This window comes from Henckelia pumila, chromosome 2 (genome assembly GCF_033568475.1).
Source record: "Henckelia pumila isolate YLH828 chromosome 2, ASM3356847v2, whole genome shotgun sequence".
NCBI lineage: Eukaryota > Viridiplantae > Streptophyta > Magnoliopsida > Lamiales > Gesneriaceae > Henckelia > Henckelia pumila.
Genome location: NC_133121.1, coordinates 53,281,583 through 53,300,477, shown reverse-complemented (window position 1 = coordinate 53,300,477; position 18,895 = coordinate 53,281,583). Strand labels below are relative to the sequence as shown.

At 39.7% G+C, this 18,895-nt stretch overlaps 1 protein-coding gene and 1 non-coding gene across 2 annotated transcripts; one reads left to right on the top strand and one right to left on the bottom strand.

Moving 5' to 3' along the window:
- Positions 1–8,349: 8,349 nt before the first annotated feature.
- On the bottom strand, positions 8,350–8,892 carry LOC140877613 (uncharacterized). Its single transcript, XM_073281150.1, has 2 exons — positions 8,574–8,892; positions 8,350–8,528 (listed from the first exon to the last, which is right to left on the bottom strand). Exons 1-2 carry the CDS (start codon positions 8,890–8,892, stop codon positions 8,350–8,352), a joined length of 498 nt encoding a protein of 165 aa, XP_073137251.1.
- A 6,399-nt stretch (positions 8,893–15,291) lies between these two features.
- On the top strand, positions 15,292–15,397 carry LOC140885812 (small nucleolar RNA R71). The gene has a single exon (XR_012151228.1). It is a non-coding gene; the product is annotated as a small nucleolar RNA R71 (small nucleolar RNA).
- The last annotated feature ends 3,498 nt before the right edge of the window (positions 15,398–18,895 follow it).

Sequence of the window (18,895 nt, the reverse complement as noted above, 5' to 3'; positions counted from 1 at the left end):
AAATTACAATTTAAGGGAATTTTAAAAATAATTAAAAGTCATTAAAATGGCTAAATTTGGATAAAAATGGACTCCTAAAATTATATAAAATTAAATACTAAAAATTTTGAGGTAATAAATCTCAAAATAATATTTTTGGGCTCTAAAAATGCTCATGGAATAAATTGGCTAGAAAGTTGTTATCTCGTCCATCCACGGTCCCGTCTACGCGATCAAAACAATTAAAATACTAAAAATCGTAAAATCACTAATTATGGGTTAAATGCTTAAAAAAATTAAATTAAATCATGCAAAAATAATTCACATAATTATTTAACCCATAAATCACAAATTTAAATAATTAAATATCCTAATTATGCATGCGGATTTACGTATTTAAATATCGGGTGTTACAATTCTCCTCCCCTTAAATTGAATTTCGTCCTCGAAATTTAAAGTACTTACCCGAACAACTCCGGGTAGCGAGTCCTCATGTCTGCCTCGGTCTCCCAAGTAGCTTCCTCCTCTGAGTGATTCAGCCACTGGACTCTGACCATCGGTATGACCCGCGTCCTAAGCCTCCGCTCCTCCCTAGCCAAGATCCGCACTGGCCTCTCCTCATACACTAGATCTGGTGGCAACTGCAAGGGCTCGAAATCCAACACATGCGACGGGTTAGAGACATATCTCCGAATCATGGATACATGGAAAATGTTGTGCACTGCCGCTAGCCCTGGTGGTAGAGCTAAACGGTAGGCCAACGTGCCAACTCTCTCCAAGATCTCGAATGGCCCTATATATCTCGGATTAAGCTTGCCTCTCCGGCCAAAACGCACTACTCCCTTCATAGGTGACACCTTCAGGAATACGTGATCATCTACAGCGAACTCCAAATCTCGTCGTCTGGTATCTGCATAACTCTTCTGACGACTCTGAGCAGTCCTCATCCGATCTCGAATCTGAGTCACAATGTCAGCTGTCTGCTGTACAATCTCAGGACCCAGTAAAATCCGCTCACCAACCTCATCCCAATGCACAGGAGATCTGCATCTCCTCCCATACAATACTGCATAAGGAGCCATACCTATAGACGACTGAAAACTGTTGTTATAGGTAAACTCCACTAATGGCAGTCTAGTCTCCCAAGAGCCCCGAAAATCAATGACACAAGCTCTCAGAAGATCTTCGAGAACCTGGATCACTCTCTCAGACTGACTATCTGTCTGGGGATGGAATGCTGTGCTGAACAAAATCCTAGTCCCCAATGCTGTGTGCAGACTCTTCCAAAACGCAGATGTGAATGTCGGATCTCTGTCTGACACGATCGACACTGGTATGCCATGCAGTCTAACAATCTCCTTGATGTAAAGCTCTGCATACTGTGTCAATGAGTAGGTAGTCCTCACCGGCAAGAAATGAGCTGACTTGGTGAGTCTATCCACAATCACCCAAATCGCTGTGCAACCTCTGGCACTCCTCGGTAATCCAACCACAAAGTCCATCGTAATATTCTCCCATTTCCATTCCGGAATAGGAAGAGGTCTAAGAAGTCCTGCTGGACGCTGATGCTCTGCCTTGACTTGCTGACAAGTCAAGCACTCTGACACCACTCTCCCGATGTCACTCTTCATCCCGGGCCACCAATACAATAGCTGCAAATCTTTGTACATCTTCGTACTTCCGGGGTGAATGGAGTACGGAGATGTGTGAGCCTCTACTAAAATCTTAGCTCTCAACTGATCGACGTTCGGTACCCACATCCTACCACGGTACTGAACGATACCATCCACCACTGTATACAAGAGGTTACCCCTAGCCTCATCTCTCTGTCTTCATCGCTGCAACTCCTCATCAGTAGACTGTCCATCCCTGATCCGATCTCGCAGAACTGGCTGCACCGTCAACACTGACAAGCTCGGTGCATGACCACTCGGATAACACTCCAAGTCAAATCTCTGAATCTCGCTCTGTAGTGGTAACTGTACGGTCAAACATGAGACCACTGACGACTTCCGACTCAAAGCATTTGCTACTACATTAGCTTTACCCGGATGGTAGCTAATGTCACAGTCATAATCTTTCACCAACTCCAACCATCGGCGCTGTCTCATGTTCAACTCCTTCTGTGTGAAGAAGTTCTTGAGACTCTTGTGGTCTGTGAAAATCTTGCACTTCTCGCCATACAGATAGTGCCTCCAGATTTTCAAAGCGAAAACCACTGCTGCTAACTCCAAGTCATGCGTCGGGTAATTCTGCTCATGAACCTTCAGCTGCCTCGACGCATACGCAATAACCTTGCCACAATGCATAAGTACTGCGCCTAAACCCAGCTTAGACGCGTCGGTGTACACCACTAACTCCTCGTGTGGTACTGTCACTGCTAACACCGGTGCAGTAGTGAGTGCTTCCTTCAGCTGATCAAAGCTCCTCTGACAGTCTGAACTCCAGATAAACTTCGCATTCTTCTTGGTTAAGGAAGTCAAGGGTACTGCAATATAGGAAAAACCTTTGATGAACTTCCTATAATATCCTGCCAAACCCAAGAAACTGCGAATCTCTGAAGCATTCTTCGGAATACCCCAATTCTGCACTGCCTCAACCTTCGACTGATCCACTGCAATCCCATCTCTCGAAATAATGTGGCCAAGAAATGCCACCTGCTCGAGCCAAAACTCGCACTTGCTGAACTTGGCATACAAACGATGCTCCCTCAAAGTTTGCAAGGCTGTCTGTAGATGCTGTCTATGCTCCTCAATGCTCCTAGAGTAGATCAAGATATCATCAATGAAGACTATGATGAACTGATCTAGATACGGCTGAAAGACTCGGTTCATGAGATCCATGAAAACCGCTGGAGCATTGGTCATCCCAAATGGCATCACTAGGAACTCGTAATGCCCATACCATGTCCGGAAAGCAGTCTTGGACACATCTGCCTCTCTAACCCGCAGCTGATGATAACCAGATCGCAGGTCGATCTTGGAGAACACTGAAGCTCCCTGCAACTGATCAAATAAATCCTCTATCCTCGGCAGTGGATACTTATTCTTCACTGTGACCCTGTTGAGCTCTCGATAATCGATGCAAAATCTCATGCTGCCATCCTTCTTCTTCACAAATAACACCGGAGCTCCCCATGGGGAAAAGCTAGGACGAACAAAGCCTTTCTCTAATAACTCCTGAATCTGCTCCTTCAACTCTTTTATCTCAGTAGGAGCAAGTCGATACGGTGCCTTAGAGATAGGCACGGTGTCTTGCACTAACTCAATGCTGAACTCCACATCTCTCACTGGTGGGATTCCTGCAACATCCTCCGGAAAGACATCCGGAAAGTCACGAACCACCTCTATCTCTGACAAAGAACTGCTAGATGGTTCTGAGGCCGTGACAATACTGGCTAGAAACCCCTGGCAACCCCGTCTCAACAACTTCCTCGCCTGGATGAGAGATATCACCTGAGGAATATCACTGCTCTGAGATGCATGAAAGGTGAACGGGTCGCTACTGTGGGTCTCACTGACACTGATCTCCGACAAAAATCAATCGAAGCTCCATTGACTGCCAACCAGTCCATACCCAAAATCAAATCGAAACCACTCAATGGCAAAACCACCACATCTGCTCGAATGGAGTGTCCCTGCAGCTCCAACTCCAGTCCTCGAATAACCTTCGAGGTAGAAATAATCTGTCCTGACGGCATAGTAACATCATACCCACTGTCAATAATCTCAGGTGTGATGCCTATCCGCCTGATAAACTCCAGGAAGATAAACGAATGCGTAGCCCCTGAATCTAGCAACGCAAACGTGGAGTTGCCTCCAACTAGAATTCTCCCTGCACGCAGAAAATTCCCAACAATTTCATACCACTACTAAACTTTTCCCCAACGAGTCACTAAAAACCCTTAATTCTAATCACAAGTAGAAACATGCTTCTTATTCTAACATGCAGATAGATAACCCAATTAACAACAATTTCACAAAAACAAAATTCTTAACCAAAGAAGGAATTATAAAAAAAATACTAGGGATAAGATATACTGGTGATCAAGGAGGTGTCTGGATCTACCTCCTCGGCCTGCATGACGAACACTCTACCAGCAGTGTTCTTCTTCCTCGGGCAGTTAGCTATCTGATGCCCTGGCTCCCTACAGTGGTAGCAAACCCCTGCTCCCAACAAACACGGTCCCGAATGCATCTTCTGACACTTCGGGCAAGTTGGAAAACCTATGGCATTAGGGGCCCCGCCCCTCTGCTGCTGCGGCCTCTGCTGTGGATTCGGGCCCTTAGCCGGCCCAGTAAACTGCTTCTTCGCAGGAGGCTGCGAAGGTGGTCGCTGATATCCAGCCTGAAACTGCCTCTTACCCTGCTGCTCCCTCTGGATCTCTCTCCGACCCTCCTCGGAACGCAAGGCTCTACTGACTGCAGACTCATAAGTAAAGACGTCTGCCATGCGAACATCATGCTTGATATCCGCCTTCAATCCCTCCACAAACTGCCTCAACTTCTCCGGTGGACTGTCTGAAATCAGAGGCACAAAGCGACAGCCCCTCTCGAACTATCTCACGTACTCAACTACTGACTTGTCCCCCTGACGGAGACTCATAAACTCCCGGATCATGCGACTGCGCACATCCTCAGTGAAGTACTTGGTGTAGAAGATACGCCTGAACTCTGCCCAAGACAGTGTAGGAAGGTGAACTCCCCTGGCAGCACCCTCCCACCATAGAGCTGCGTCTCCCCTCAGCATATACGTCGCACAGTTCACCCTGTCGGCGTCTGTGATCCCCATATAAGCAAAGATGGACTCCAGAGAGCGAATCCACCCCTCATCCACCAAAGGATCGGTGGTACCAGAAAACTCCTTGGGTCCCTTCTTCTGGAACCTCTCAGCAACGTCCTCCTCATGCGACAACCTAGGACGAGTAGCCTGCTGCTCTAACAGAGCAGTAATCCCTGCCATCATATTCGCATTAGCCTGCTCCAATGCTGCTAGAGGGTTCTGCGGAGGTGGAGGTGGAGGTGGAGGTGTAGGTGGAGATCCCCCACGTCTGTTCATCGGTCTGGGAGGCATTCTGCACCACCACATATTTCTTTACGTAAATCACCATGCATAACTAAGTGGTTTAAAAGTAATGCTAACTTAAATCCTTAAAAAAATAAATCATACTATAAACACTTAAAACTTACAGACCGGTAGCGTGGATTTTTGAGCTCGCATAGCAGTACTGACCCCTCCAAGAACCGCGCTTTGATACCAACTGAAACGACCCTAACTCTATAATTAATAAATAAATATGCGGAAAATTTTTTTTTTTCTTACTAAATAAAATATGTACATATATGCCCATACATATATGCACAGAATAAAAAGACTTAAAATAAATAAATAAATAAATAACTTAAATAAAAATGCATTCTTTAATAAAATAAATATCTGAGTCTACATTTAATTAAAATACTGTCATGAGAAAATAATTAAAAACTACATGCACTAAAAATATTTAAAAATAACATTCCAAAACCCAACAACTAAAAATTACTTAAAAATGTAACATACTAAAAATATTCAAAACATGCATAACGACTCAGACATCTATCACGGTCACGGGGTCACTGCATGTCCGCTCATATGTCCTCGCCGCCGGTAGGAGCTACATCCTCCTCTACGTACTCACCTGCACCATACCAGTGTAGTGAGCCTAGAGGCCCAATATGCTAACATAACAAGGGTTTAAAATAATTTAAATCAATTTAATACTAATACATAACATATACATGAATGAGCATGCTTCAAAATATCATACCATAACTTAACTTAAATTACTCAAATATCATAATACATATCTATTGTTGAGCAAAGTAATTTTCTAACATCGCATGGTTGTATCCGTAGTGTAACCTTAAATCATACATTAAATACTGATCAGCGTGGAAACCAACGTACGTGACGGTGACGAATTACCTCTTAAATTGGCAGTAAACTGCCCTTCAATAGTTCACATATGGGGACGAATCCCCCTCAAATCTCAAATTGTCACACTACTTCAACTTCCAACATAAAATATTTTCTTATTGCTCAACCTTAAACATTTAATCGTACATAAAATTATTTCATGAATGCATGTACTTAATTAAAATGTGTGTCCTTCATATATATTTAATTTAATTTCATACTAACATATAAATATTAAAATAACTCCCATGCATAAAATAATTAAATATATATTCAGGACACATGCAAATTTCTCATGGATTGTACTGGACTGCTGGCCCTAACACCCAAGCCCATTTACTTTAATCTGGCCCATTAATACTGAGACTGGCCCAATAACATACTTAAGCCCAATAAAATTATTCTAAGTCCAATTAAATAATTAAAGCCCATTAAAACATCCTAGGCCCAAAAAACAACTTAATCTGGCCCAATGTGCCCGAAAGCCCAAAGACTGGCCCAATGACTTCCATGGGCCCTAAAACCCATAAAAATTAGTGGGCTCACTTAATTAAATTAATTAAGCCCAAATACTTAAATTTAACCCAAAGTAATTAAATGGAACCCAAAACATTTTATTTCAAATTAAATGGCCCAAAAACCAATTAAATCATAAAATACTTTAAAATTAAAAAGACTCGAGCCCGGCCCACCAACCCGGACCCGGACCAAATTAACCTGACCCACTACCCTACTGACCCGACCCGGACCACTCTGACCCGGCCCAGACCCGAAACTAACCCAAAACCTCCTCTCCCTACCCCTTTCTCGGCCAACAGTTTGAGCAGTTCCACGAGATTCGTTCGTGCCATCTGCACCAGAAACATTTGGCCGTGAAACCACCTCACGAACGTAGTGCACTCAAAGACGTTTCCAAAAAGTTAAAAACCAGCCAAAATGATGGTATAACGAAGGAGAACGGACCTCTGCAAGTCAGCCTATCCTAGACTTGCGCGCAGACCTGAGCAGCGCCGGGACTTTCGATCGTTCTTCCTACTCCGGCCATATTTTTCCATGAAACCACTTCTCAATCCTAACCAACATCTAGATGGTTCAAACCCTTCAGGCCTCACCCAAAATAGTGGCCTGGAGAAGGAGAACGAAGTCTTTTCCTCAGAACCCTGAACCTGCGCACCCTTGGACCCAGAACTGATGCAGCTTGACTCCAGCCCTGTTCCAGCCTTAACCATCCAACCAAACCCAGCCTAGGGACCCTAAGACCCCCTCTGAACTGTGGACCAGCAGCCATGCACGCCCATAATCATAAAAACGTGAGTATGTTAATGAAATCAAAAAACCATGTGCATACCTCCAGAAATCCGATTTGTTTTACTGAAAATTTCAATGAAAAGTTTGATGCCTACACACACACACGCATAATAACTGATATGGCACGAAAAATAGAAAAAGAATCATGCCTTGCACCGAAGTTGAAGAGAAAGCAACGTGTAAAACGATTTCGGGACGACGGGACGACGAGCAACCTTGAAACTTCGAAGAAATTCGGCTATGGAATCTCCTTGGCTGTGGTTCGAGGAAAAAGATGATGGATATGGGGTGGGGTGGCGGCTGATGGAAAATAACGTGGGGTTTGGGTAGATTAGGTTTTGTTTTTGTTTTAATTAAAATATAGGTTAATTAAATATATATAAAAGGTTTTAAATATAAAAATATACAACTTAAACTTTCAAATAAAAGTTAAAATCTGATAACTCAATTTAAAATCCCGAAATTACAATTTAAGGGAATTTTAAAAATAATTAAAAGTCATTAAAATGGCTAAATTTGGATAAAAATGGACTCCTAAAATTATATAAAATTAAATACTAAAAATTTTGAGGTAATAAATCTCAAAATAATATTTTTGGGCTCTAAAAATGCTCATGGAATAAATTGGCTAGAAAGTTGTCATCTCGTCCGTCCACGGTCCCGTCTACGCGATCAAAACAATTAAAATACTAAAAATCGTAAAATCACTAATTATGGGTTAAATGCTTAAAAAAAATAAATTAAATCATGCAAAAATAATTCACATAATTATTTAACCCATAAATCACAAATTTAAATAATTAAATATCCTAATTATGCATGCGGATTTACGTATTTAAATACCGGGTGTTACACATAACCATCTGGACAAAGACTCCGCATATTGAATTTTTCACGCGCGGGCGCGCCAAAAGTAAGGCGGGCGCGCATAACCTTCTGAAAATGGTTCCTGAGAAGAATTAAAAGGAAAAAAAATAAATAAAAAACGAGAAAATGACAAAATTCAATGCAAAAACCGAAAAGACAAAAAATTAAAACAAAAAGAACAAATGGGTTGCCTCCCATTTAGCGCTTGTTTTATAGTCCTCAGCCGGACTTTCACCAGTTTTAAGCCGGGTCTGTGAGGAGAGTACTCTCAGTACTTCGTACTTCAGTACCATAATAATGTTTCACCCTTTGCCCGTTCACTTTGAATATTCTTCCATCTGTACATCGCAGCTCAATCGCACCGTGCGGATATACCTTCTCCACCATAAAGGGTCCAGACCACCTGGACTTCAATTTTCCTGGAAACAATTTTAGACGGGAGTTAAATAACAATACTTTCTGACCTGGTTCGAATATGCGAGGTACAATGTTTTTGTCATGCCACTTCTTCGTTTGCTCCTTGTAGATTTTGGCATTCTCATAAGCGTCATTTCTAAACTCGTTCAATTCTGTCAACTGTAATTTACGTAACTCCCCCGATGCTTCGATATCCATATTCAGCTTCTTGACCGCCCAAAATGCTTTATGCTCTAACTCCAAAGGCAAATGACATGTCTTAGCAAACACCAACCTATATGGTGACATCCCAATCGGTGTTTTAAATGCAGTGTGGTATGCCCATAATGCGTCATCCAGCTTGATTGCCCAATCTTTTCTATTCATCTTCACCGTCTTCTACAATACTTGCTTGATTTCTCGGTTAGAAATTTTCGCTTGACCATTGATTTGCGGATGATATGCACACGCCACCTTATGCCTGACACCATACTTAGTGAGCAAGGTATTAAAAATTTATTACAAAAATGCGTACCTTCGTCACTGATTATTGCTCGTGGTGTTCCAAACCATGTAAAAATGCTATTCTGCAGAAATTTGACTACAACACGAGCATCATTAGTAGAGGTGGCAATTGCTTCCACCCATTTCGACACATAATCCACTGCCAATAGAATATAAGTGTATCCAAAAGAAGGGGGAAAAGGACCCATAAAATCAATACCCCACACATCAAATAATTTCACTTCTAAAATGTTTGTGAGGGGTAATTCATGCCTTCTAGAAATATTTCCCGTTCTCTGGCACTTATCACATGATTTCACTAAGGTATAACTATCTTTAAATAATGTAGGCCAATAAAAACCAGATTGTAATACCTTAGCGGCAGTCCGGGTGGCTCCAAAATGTCCTCCATAGGGAGAGGAATGACATTGATCCAAAATTTCAGCTGCCTCTTTTCCCGCCACACATCGTCTAATCACTTGATCAACACAAAGTTTGAAAACATAGGGATCATCCCATAAGTAGAACTTAAAGTCATGGAAAAATTTCTTTTTCTGATGTCGGTTCAACTCTGGAGGCATAGCACCACAAAACAAAAAATTCGCAATATCAGCAAACCATGGGATATAGGAACTTACCTCCAAGATCTGTTCATCCGAAAACAGTTCATTTATGCTCTCTTCCTCTTTAACGTCTTCTAGTTCCAATCTCGACAAGTGATCTGCAACGTGATTTTCACTCCCCTTCTTGTACTTGATCTCAAAATCAAACTCTTGTAAAAGTAGAATCCACCTTATCAAGCATGACTTAGCGTCCTTTTTGGCAAACAAATAGCGAATCGCTGCATGGTCAGTATAAACAACTACTTTAGTACCAATTAAATATGGACAGAATTTATCAAAAGCAAAAACTACTGCAAGCATCTCTTTTTCTGTAGTAGTGTAGTTTTGCTGGGCGGCATCCATGGTGCGACTGGCATAATATATGGCTCTGAACATCTTATCTCTCCTCTGGCCTAATACAGCGCTGACTGCATAGTCACTAGCATCTCACATAAGCTCAAAGGGCTCCTTCCAATTTGGCACAATCATGATGGGTGTTGTGGTCAACGCCGTCTTGATATTTTCAAAGGCCTGCAAACAATCATCATCAAAAATGAATGTAGAATCTTTTTCAAGTAAATTACACAGGGGTTTTGTTGTAACGCCCTCAACCGATGAAGATGTTACAAAACTAACATAACCATACAATAACGCGGAAAAGAAATTTTTTTTGAAAGATGTATGTATACATCAAACCTTACTTAAAACATTTCAGAATAGTTTACAAACCAAATCCAAACCTTAAAATTTATAAAACTTGTTTACAACCTTAAAATACATCATAAAGTTGCAAATAGCTCAAGACATAGCATATCACACTCAACACATAACACACTCATGCATCGCCCGCCGGTCCGACTCCTTTCTCTTCTTCATGTCCGACATTAAACTCGTCGACATATGCATAAATGTCATCCTCATTACCTGCACCATTCAAGTATAGTGAGTCTAAAGACTCAGCAAGTATATGCAGTAAAAATCGTGAGATTTCAAATATCATTTAAACGTAACATAACATAACATAAACTCATCATTTGGTGACGAATTATGCGAAATTGTGGCAACCGTTATAATCGGCACATTCATCCTTTTCTTGTTGATCAACAATCATATGGCATTACGCCTCATAACTTTCGTTCATTCCTTTTCGGAGGCTCCTCCGGAGCTCATCCCGGAGGACCTAACCCGTACATTGAGCCGTATTTGGGAGGGATACTCCGGAGCCCAAACCGGAGCACCGTTCCCGTATTGCCACCACAAAGACACATAAGACATCAAAATATTTTCATGCATCAACATATTATATCTTCATAATTCAACATAGCATTATTCATTCATGCTTCATCATTTTCATTTCATCAACATATCATTTCATCCATCATGAAGCATCATTGAAACATCATAATTTTCATCTTAACTTTTGTTTCATGAACATAAAACTTTACTCGATAACTTCGTACATGTAATAAATGATAAAAATCATACTTTCATATTGAACATAGGTTTCATGAAAGAAACTTAGACATGTACATGCACCACATAACGTAATCGATCCACGTAAGTCGTTCTTGGCTTAAAACTTGAAACCTTTTCCATAGAAACTCTTAAATATATTTTAGAAGCCTTAAAAGATCATAACCATGAATTTATGACCCTAAAATAAAATATAAAAATCCTAAATTTCGAATGAAAGGGGCGCTCGCTCAACTTATAGGCGCGGGCGCGCCTAACCTGCGCAACTGGTTCATCTTGCTCGCTCCAAAACTCTATTTTTAAGTCAGAATCGGAAAATGTGGTATACAAGAAAGTTGTAGATCTTGATCTTGGCTTTCGAATTCCGAAAATTTCACCTAAAATAGATTTTTCAGTAAAAGGTTATGCTGATTCTCCCGAGATGTGTCACTGCAGGAAATTCAAAACATTTGACACACTTCAAGGCAATTTTGGTCAATCTTCCAAAATGATTTTAAGAAAACTCAAAACACGAAAGTTGTAGATAAATAAGCTACCTTTCCAATAAAATTGGCCTCATATCATTTAGATAAGTAAACTAGTTAAAATCGTAAAAAAGGTAACAAGTGCCGCTAATCCGAAACAATTCAGCACATGCAACATTTCAAAGTTTTAACTCAAACTAACTCAAGACTTCAAAATTCAACACACGCCTTCAAAAGTAGTCCTTTATCAACTCTAAAAAATAAGAATCTATCATCACACATTATTTATCAAGAATTTCACAAGAACGACTTACATATCATGATATCATAAACTTCATGCTTTTATGCTTCTCAAATCTTTAAAATCATGCTTAAACTCATCAACAAACGTCATTTCTTATCAAAATAGATATATCTTGAATGGTGGTTTAAAATTCTTTATAAACTTGCCTTGAATGGAGGAGGAGTTGATCCGGAACTTCGGAGACGAACTAACCACGAAGAGGAGCAAGATTGAAGTTTAACTTTGAAATTTCTTGTAGGAACCGTGTAGTGTTCAGAGAATAAGAGAATAAGAATGAAAATAAAAGAAAGAAGAAGAAGATAGGCGTGAAGGAGGGCAATCATGGGGAGACAAGTCCATAAATAAGTGGGGAACGTGGTAGAAGAGTGTTGCTTTCAACACTTAATTCGCATCGTGGTTACTAATTAAAATGAAGTCTACCACTCTTCCTTGACTCGACTGATAAAAATACTATCTCCCAACTCTTTTATTCAAAGTATATCAATATTATACTTAAAATACTCGTGAAAATACGTTCTAACACTTCGTTCGTAAGTTAGCCTCGTCCCGAGAGTCTAGAATCAAACTCAACCTGAAATCATTTACTTAATCAAATTGTTAAATGTAAAATAAACATAATCATGAAATCATAATCATTAAATCATAACTTAAACAATTTAAGGCATAAAATCATTAAAAATTTATGTTTAAATAATCGTGAGCAAGTTTAATGGATTTTTGGACTATACATTTGTGATGTTAGAAAAATCCTTGATGAAACGCCGATAAAACCCTGCATGGCCTAAAAAGCTTCTGATGCCCTTGATATTCTTTGGAGGTGGAAGCTTCTCAATTGCAACCACTTTGGCGCGATCCACCTCTAACCCATTGGATGACACTTTATGTCCAAGGACAATGCCCTCTTGAACCATAAAGTGACATTTTTCCCAATTTAGCACTAGATTCTTTTCCTGGCACCTCTGCAAAACAAGAGACAGATTATGCAAGCAATGATCAAAAGTGGTACCAAATACAGAAAAGTCATCCATAAAAACTTCCTTCACGTCCTCCACCATATCTGCAAAAATCGCCATCATACACCATAGGGACACGTAAAAGTAGTCTTCTCCTGATCCTCTAGCGCGATAGCGATTTGATTATAACCTGAATACCCATCTAAGAAGACGTAATAGCAATAACCAGCAAGTCTGTCAAGCATTTGATCAATGAAAGGAAGTGGAAAATGATCCTTACGAGTAGCTTTGTTCAACTTCCTATAATGTATACAAACTCGCCAGCCAGTTACTGTACGTGTGGAGATTAACTCATTATTTTCGTTTTTAACCACATTAATCCCACCCTTCTTACGCACCACTTGAACAGGAGATACCCAACTACTGTCAGAAATAGCATAAATCACTCCCGCATTCAACAGTTTTAACACTTCTTTCTTAACTACTTCTTTATAGCGGGATTCAACCGCCTCTGATGATCAACATAAAGGGTATAAGACTCTTCCATCAAAATTTTATGCATGCAAATTGTTGGACTAATACCCTTAATGTCAGAAATTGACCATCCTAACGCAGTTTTAAAATTTCTCAGAACTCTCAACAACTTATCTTTCTCTACAGCAGACAAATGAGCAGATTTAATAACAGGACAAGTAGAATTTTCACCAAGGAATTCATAACATAGGTGCGCAGGAAATGCTTTCAGATCATGAGTTTCAGGGGATACCTCTGGTGCACTATTTTCCAATGTTTCAGATTCCTTAGAACTCACCATTTTTTCTTTCGGAGCACTGTCTAGGAATACTTTTTGTTCATGTAACTCCCAATCCTCTTCCTTATCAACCATCTCGTCCGCCACCAAACATCGTTCGAGCGGATCAGTACTTCCTGCACATGAAAAAGAGTTATGAGAATCAATAATTTCAATGCTCTTACATGTACTTACCTCATTTGGGCCCCTCATGGTGTGATAAATATTAAAAATCACCGCTTCACCACCAACTCGAAGTGTGAGCTCTCCTTTATGGACATCGATCAGTGCTCGTGTAGTAGCTAGAAAAGGTCATCCATAGATCAAAGGAGTTTCTTCATCTTCATCCATGTCTAAAATTACAAAATCTGCTGGAAAGATGAACTTGTCGACCTTCACCAAAACATCCTCCACAATACCTCGAGGATATGTGATACTCCGATCAGCCAGCTGTAACGTGATGGTGGTTGCTCTGACTTCTCCAAGCTCCAAAGTCCTGTATACAGAAAAAGGCATCAAATTAATACTTGCTCCTAAATCACATAAACCTCGATTAACTTTAGAACCACCAATAAAACAAGGGATAGTAAAACTCCCTGGATCTTTAAGCTTTTGTGGCAACTTTTTCTGCAGGATTGCACTACACTCTTCTGTCAGATTTACCACTTCATTGTCTTGCAATCTCCTCTTTTTGGACATTACATCTTTGATGAATTTTGCATAATTAGGCATTTGTTCCAAGGCATGTGCAAATGGAATATTGATGTGTATCTTCTTGAAGATATCTAGAAACTTGGAAAACTGCTCATCAAGTGTCTTCTTCTTAAACCGCTGTGGATAAGGAAGTTGTGGCTTGTACATCGGTTTAGATTCAGCTTTCTTCTTGGGTTCTTCAACCACAATTTCTTCAGCCACTGGTTCTTCACTTTCTTTGGCTTCGCTCTGCTCTTTCGCTTCTAACTTTTTCCCACTTCTTAACTCAACTGCTTTGCACTGCTCTTTTGGATTCACTTCAGTATTGCTGGAAAATTGTCCTCTGTTTTGATCCTTCAAAGCATGTGCAAGCTATCCAATCTATGTTTCCATAGATTTCATCATAGCCCCCAAACTGCACATGTGTGTCTCCATGTTGTCCATTCGAGTTTCAGTCCTCGACATCCTCTTGTTAGATTCAGTCACAAATGAAGACACAACATCCTCCAAAGATGCTTTCCCTTCACCTTGATTTGTATTGAATCCCGGAGGGGGTTTCAACACATTTTTGTTGTTGGCATAGGAAAAGTTTTCATGGTTACGTAAACCAGGATGATAAGCATTAGGTAGAGGGTTACCTCGATAGTTTCCATAGCCTCTGGGATTGACATATTGAGCTTCCTCAGGTGGATGAGATTCATCTATGGCAACCGACACACCTGTAGGTTCTGCGATATTCACCTTGTTCAGAGAAGCCACTTGTGTACTCAATGCCGATAGCTGTGCAGTGATGGATGTTTGATGATCCACACTGTACACTCCTTTCTTGACTCTCATACGTTCAGACGACCATTGATAACTATTGATAGTCATCTGTTCCAGCATATCATAAGCCTGAATGGGATCCTTGGCAAATATGGTACCTCCAGCAGCAGAGTCCACAGACATTCTTGTAGGCGTATTCAGTCCATTGTAGAAAAACTCTATTTCTTCCCAATCTGCAAAATTATGATTAGGACAATGCCTTAATAAATCTTTGTACCTTTCCCATGCCTCGTATAGCTGTTCTGAATGATGCTGTTGAAAGGTACTGATCTCAATCTTCAGCTGGGTTGCCTTGAATGGTGGAAAGAATTTCTCTAAGAATTTCACAGCCATGCCCTCCCAAGCTGTTATGCGTCCTAGTGGCAATGACTGCAGCCAACTCCGTGCCTTGTCCCTGAGAGAAAAAGGAAATAAACGTAAGCGTATTGTATCCTCAGAAACACCATTCATTTTAACAGTATCAGTAATCTCTAGAAAAGTGCGCAAGTGTAAGTGAGGATCAGCTGTGGCAGTTCCATTGAATTGGTTCTGCTGAACCATGTTGATTAAGGCCAGCTTCAACTCAAAGTTGTTGGCATTTATTGTCCCTCTAGCGATTCCAGAATAGTGAGCCTGGATCGTTAGCCTAAAATGATCTGTAATTGGCACCAAAGGCAATTCATTGACATCTTCTTCAGCCATGTTTAATTGTCCTTCTCTCCTAGCTTTTCTCAAAGCTCGTGCAGTTCGTTCAATCTCTGGATCAAAGAGCAAAGAATTCGCACTTTGAGATCTTCGCATAAACTGCAATTTATTAGTACTTAAATTAAAATAAATAAAAGCTCTAAATTAAAACTCCGACTAATTGGTAACAAGACTAAAAAAATAATCAAAATTATTCCCCGGCAACGGCGCCAAAAACTTGTTGTGAAAAATACTCGCAAGCATACGAGTATCAAGTTTTAGTAAAGTGAAAGAGAGAGTGTCGATCCCACAGGGAGTAATTTGAAAATATTCAATACTTGTAATTAAAATAGTCTTAATTTTATCTAGAAAATCGAACTTTAGAAGATTTATAACAAATTAAATAAATAAAGAAGATTGAAAAGCGCGCACAAACATAATCCTTAAAAGATTAACAATCAGAGAAAAATAGTCTAGAGGTTTGATTTCACCTGGTCTCAACAATATTCAATCCTAATCAATCTATTTTCATGAATTTATTTCAATTAATAACCAAGAACACATAAATTATACTATTTCCCTCTCCCGAGTATCAAATAGCATGTATCAATTACAGATCGATTCCAATATCCCTATTAAAAATCTACTTGTAATGATATGTGTAAAACAATGTTCTTTTTAGGCTCTATTAAAGCTATAAGCTCTCCCGAGTCATATAAACAATTAAAAGTGCAAATTCTATTGATCCTATTCTAAATCCCCTCTCCCAAGTGCCGGATTCTGAATAAATATAACAAATTAATTTATGGCCAGTAAATTGAAAAGGCTTTCAAAACTAGAATCATAATTAATTTCGAAGAACTCAATTCATTAAAATCAATAATTCATAAATATGCCTTGACTAGGCTACATTGACCTCTAGACTTAAAGATTTTAGTTCATAATAAAATTCATAGCAACATAAATCATGTTTAGAAATTCAAACATAATTCAACTCAAAAGAAATAAATAAAATAAAGATACAAAGCCTTCGTCTTTCTTCCATGTCCGGTCGAAAAGTCTTCGTCTTTGTTTCAAACAACTTCAAATCTCGATCGAAACTTCCACGAATTTTCTCTCAAGATTTTTCTGTGTCTTTGGCGGCTCCCCCTTTCAATTAGGTCTGAAAAACCCTTAAATACGCCCCTAAGATTTGTCCAAACACATTCCAAAAGTAACCCAAAAATTTCCAAAATTAAACACAACATTCGTCACACAGACAACGACGCGCGGGCGCGCATGGAACACTGTCTCAATAACTTCACTCATCGACTTCACGTGCGGGCGCGCGTGAATCTTGCGCGGGCGCGCATGACACTCTGTAAAAATTCCACAACCCTATTCAATTGACGCGCGGGCGCGCCACACCAGGCGCGGGCGCGCATGACCTTCTGCCCTGTCTTCATCTACTCTTCAAAGTATGAACCATCTTCGCTTGATTCGCTCTGTTCTTGACTCTTTTGGTTCCATTCATCATTAATTCATTGTTTCCTGTCATCTAACAGAAACAACAATTTCTTCCACATAATTCCGCTCGAAACCCAGCAATTATCCAATAATATCAACACAATTTAAGTGCACAAAATGCACTTATCACTGCTGCTGGTGGTACCAAATTTTCCAAGGACCCAATTCAGGCCTATGAGATGCTGGAACAAATGACCATCAATACTTAACAATGGCCATCTGAACGCATGGGAGTCAAGAAAGAAGTGTATAGTATTGATCCTCTCACCTTCATCACTGCACAATTATCTGCGTTGACTACACAAGTTGCTGCGTTGAATAAGGTGAGTATAACAAATCCATCAGGTGTGTCAGTTGCTATCGAAGAATATCATCCACCTGAGGAAACTCAATATATAAATCGCAGAGGCTACGGAAATTATCGAGGTAACCCTCCTCCCAATACTTATCATCCTAGTTTACGTCACCATGAAAATTTTTCCTATGCCAACAACAAAAATGTGTTGAATCCCCCTCCGGGATTCAATACAAATGTTGTGAATATTACTCGCAAGCGTACGAGTGTTAAGTTTTAATATAGTGATAAAATCAAGAATCGATCCCAGAGAGAGTAAAATGAAAATATTCAGTGCTTGTAATTAAAATATTCTAAACTTTATCTAGAAAATCAAACTTTGAGAGATTTGCATAAAAGTAAAAATAAGCAGATGATTTTATAGCACGCACACAACTTTCAGATAAATATCAATCAGAGAAAAATGGTCTAAAGGTATAGATTTCACCTTGTTTCAACAACAATCAATCCTAATTAATTAATCTTCATGAATTTCAATGAATTAATAGCTAAGAACACTTAAGTGTATTATTCCCTCTCCCGAGTGTCGAATAAAATATATCAACTACAATTCAATTTCAATATCCCTATTAAGAATCTAATTTCAGTGATCAATTCAAAACAATGTTCTCTTTTAAAAGCTCTGTTAAAATTATACACTCTCCCGAGCAATATAAATAATTAACAGTGTATTTTCTAATGGTCCTATTCAAAATCTCCTCTCCCGAGTGCCAGATTTCAAATAAATATAACAAATCAATTATTGATCAAGTAATTGAAAAGACAATCAATTCTAGAAAAAACAATTAATCTAGAAGAAATTCAATTCAATAAAATCAATAATTCATGAAAGCGTCTACACCAGGTTTCATCCGACCTCTAGACTTCAAAAAATTAGTTCATAATAAAATTCTGAATAAAACAAAACATGTTCAAAAATCCAGACATAAATTCAGAATTAAATAAAAAGTAGATAAGAATCAAATCCGTCGTCGGCGCCGTGTCCGGTCTATCGATCTCCGTCTTCGTTCTTCAGATAAAAGCTCAGAAATCCTTCCAGAAAAATCCCACGATCAACTCTGATGTATGTGTATTTGTGTGTGTGGCGGCTCTCTCTCTGTTTGATAAAAAATTCCTTTTTATATTGCATGAAAAAGCCCACTCAAAAGCCCAAGAACATAAAACTTTCCTTCCGATAAAAACTCTAAAACGCTGAAATCTCGGACGGGCGGCCGCTTCATCCATCACGCGCCCGCGCATGACCCTCTGTCTTGAATTC

Excerpts from the sequence above, each read along its gene's own strand:
- LOC140877613 (XM_073281150.1), bottom strand. The coding sequence starts at position 8,892 with ATGAATAGAAAAGATTGGGCAATCAAGCTGGATGACGCATTATGGGCA. Across the intron at positions 8,529-8,573 it reads ACCTCGCATATTCGAACCAG|GAAAATTGAAGTCCAGGTGG; the intron begins GTCAGAAAGTAT and ends AATTGTTTCCAG.